This window comes from Cervus elaphus, chromosome 29 (genome assembly GCF_910594005.1).
Source record: "Cervus elaphus chromosome 29, mCerEla1.1, whole genome shotgun sequence".
NCBI lineage: Eukaryota > Metazoa > Chordata > Mammalia > Artiodactyla > Cervidae > Cervus > Cervus elaphus.
The window spans coordinates 20077347-20080214 of NC_057843.1; the positions used below are offsets into that span (position 1 = coordinate 20077347).

The following is a 2868-nucleotide window of genomic DNA, read 5'->3' on the forward strand; positions in this document are numbered from 1 at the left end:
AAGAATTTCTATAATACAATCTTCAAACAGAATACCTTCTTCCTGGAAAACATCAGTTTTTGGTCTTAAAGTGACTGACTCACATTATCTAGGGCAATCTCTTTAACTTAAAGTCAACTGATTGTAGATGTTAATTATATCTACAAAATACCATCACAGAAACAGCTAGGCTGTTGTTTAACCAAACAACTGGGCGTTGTAGCTTAGCCAAAGTGACATAAAATAAACATATCAGTATTTGAAGACTTTGGATTCTACATCTAGTTACTAGAGGGGAAAATACATGGAACTATATAGTTAAGCAGTTGGGGATCAACATGTACACACTGCTATATTTAAAATGAATAACCAGGCCCTGCCCCTCCCGCCCAGAGGCGGTGGGGCCGTCGGCGTCACTTCCATCAGGCTGGAACCCAAGATGGCGGCGCTCTTGTTGAGACATGTTGGCCGTCATTGCCTTCGTGCCCACCTTAGTCCTCAGCTCTGTATCAGAAATGCTGTTCCTTTGGGAACCACGGCCAAAGAAGAGATGGAGAGGTTCTGGAGTAAGAACACTAGTTCAAACCGTCCTTTGTCGCCCCATATCAGCATCTACAGCTGGTCTCTTCCCATGGCGGTGTCCATTTGCCACCGTGGCACTGGTATTGCCTTGAGTGCAGGAGTCTCTCTTTTTGGCTTGTCGGCCCTCTTGGTCCCTGGGAGCTTTGAGTCTCATCTGGAATTTGTGAAGTCCCTGTGCTTGGGGCCAGCACTGATCCACACAGCCAAATTTGCACTTGTCTTCCCTCTCATGTATCACACCTGGAATGGGATCCGACACTTGATGTGGGATCTAGGAAAAGGCCTGACGATTTCCCAGCTACACCAGTCTGGAGTGGTTGTCTTGGTTCTTACTGTGTTGTCCTCGGTAGGGCTGGCAGCCATGTGAAGAGCCGAAGTTCCCAGCGTCATCATCCTGCAAATGATCACATTGACCTGTCTTCCTGTTTGTTACTCTTGTCTTTGGCCAGGGCAAAGTTATCCTGATTTGTTTAGACCCTTCTTTGCTTGCAGATCCCCTTGGAGCTCAGCAGTAGAGTACGTTACAGAACCAAAGTGGTGGAAAAGGGTTCAGTTTTCCCCTTATTTCTAAGGATGGAATGATTGCAAAAAACTCCCTTTTCTTGCCCCCGGCTTGCAGCCTACTCTGGGCTTGGGAGCCTTCTTTCTTTCTTCATGTCAGGCCTTGATTTATGCTGAGGGTCAGCCTTTGGCTCCTTCTTCCTGAGACAGTGGAAACAATGCCAGCTCTGTGGCCTCTGCCGTGGGGACTGGGAGTGGGGATTCGGGTGCCACTGCCTGTGAGATGCTGGCTCAAAGGACAATTCTGTCCATTGGTCAGAGCCCAGGGTCTTTAGCACCCACACAGTGTGACTGAAGGAGAGGGGTGGGGGTGGAGGAGAATTAGCCTGTCCCAGCTAGCGGGAGATAAAAAGAGTTAAGTTGGCTCTTGAAGCAGGTCTTGGGGAGAAGATATATAGCTTTTGATGCAAGAAGAAGATCCAGAAAATTATCATTGAATCTATTGCAGGTTATTTCTTTTCTTTGTGTTTCCAGAAAAACCAAACCTCTTATTGTCATGTTTTCTAATCCAGAATCACGTGACATCTTTTTCTGAAACTGAATTAAAATTATTATTTTGCCTTAAAAAAAAATAAAATAAAATGAATAACCAACCAGAACCTACCGTACAGCCCAAGGACCTCTGCTCAATGTTGTGTGGTAGCCTGGATGGTTGGTAAAGTGGAAGGAGAATGGATACATGTATACGTATGGCTGAGTCACTCTGTTGTGCGCCTGAAACTATCCCAATATTGTTAATCAGCTATACTCTCATATAAAATAAAAAGTTTTTTAAAATGTAAGGAGCAACAAGGGGGATTTGCTTCAGTCAAGCAAGACTCAGGACTGAGAGGAGGGAACCAGCCTGGTGCTGATTCTTTAAGAAGACGTTTCTTTGAGACGCTAGTGAAGTGGAAGGCAGTCGGAAATAACTTAGAGAATCATGGTTCTAAATGCTAGGTTAAATGGGAATCACCTGGGAAATTTATGAATCCCGGTATTTTTATCCTATAAATGTGTGCTGGTATCTATATTTTAACAGTCATCTCAGGTAACGCTGATGCAATTCACACAAAGATGACACTTGGGGAAAAGCTGAAGTTAACAATGACATTCATCCCATGACTAAAGAGAAAGTGAATTCCTAAACAGTCTCAGTGAGGACAGGCTTCCCCCACCAAAATAATAGAATGACCAGCTAGACCTGAGTCTTATCATCCCACTGAAGAAAGATAAGCTCTATAAAACAAAAGGAAATGATAGCCTAGATATGCCAAGAGAATTTAATTTCAGAATAGCCATTTTTGAATGTACAAATGGAACAAGTCACAATTGAAAGCCAATTCAGGATATGGCCTGTACCCTACTCCCTATCCCTATGCCTTTCATTTGTTTGTGGTAATAAAATTAGAGCATATCACAGAGAAATAGAACAAAGTAACTGCAGTGCTAAGTGAACAGTTTGTTCTCTGTACCCGGTTTTCAAAACTGCTGTTTTTGGAAAAAACAACTTCATTCTTCTTGCCAAATGAGATACTCACCAGTCTGAATGACTTACATAGGGTATATTAGTCTGCAAGCACACCAAAGACAAAGCTTCTAATAGAAGATGAGCTTGAAATAAAATTGTAATTGAATTACTGTTGGTAATAGAGAATGGAAAGTAGAATCAAACTTTCATCTTATGACAAAGCACTATTATTATCTTATGTTTGAAACCGTTCTTGTAGCCATGCAAGTAGAAAAATAAAAACCTCTCCCACTTTG

General features: G+C 42.6%; 1 protein-coding gene across 1 annotated transcript; it reads left to right on the top strand.

The window, feature by feature from the left end:
• Positions 1-397: 397 nt before the first annotated feature.
• Positions 398-1601, top strand: LOC122686202 (succinate dehydrogenase cytochrome b560 subunit, mitochondrial-like). Its single transcript, XM_043891347.1, has one exon. It carries the CDS (start codon positions 419-421, stop codon positions 926-928), a length of 510 nt encoding a protein of 169 aa, XP_043747282.1. The 5' UTR covers positions 398-418; the 3' UTR covers positions 929-1601.
• The last annotated feature ends 1267 nt before the right edge of the window (positions 1602-2868 follow it).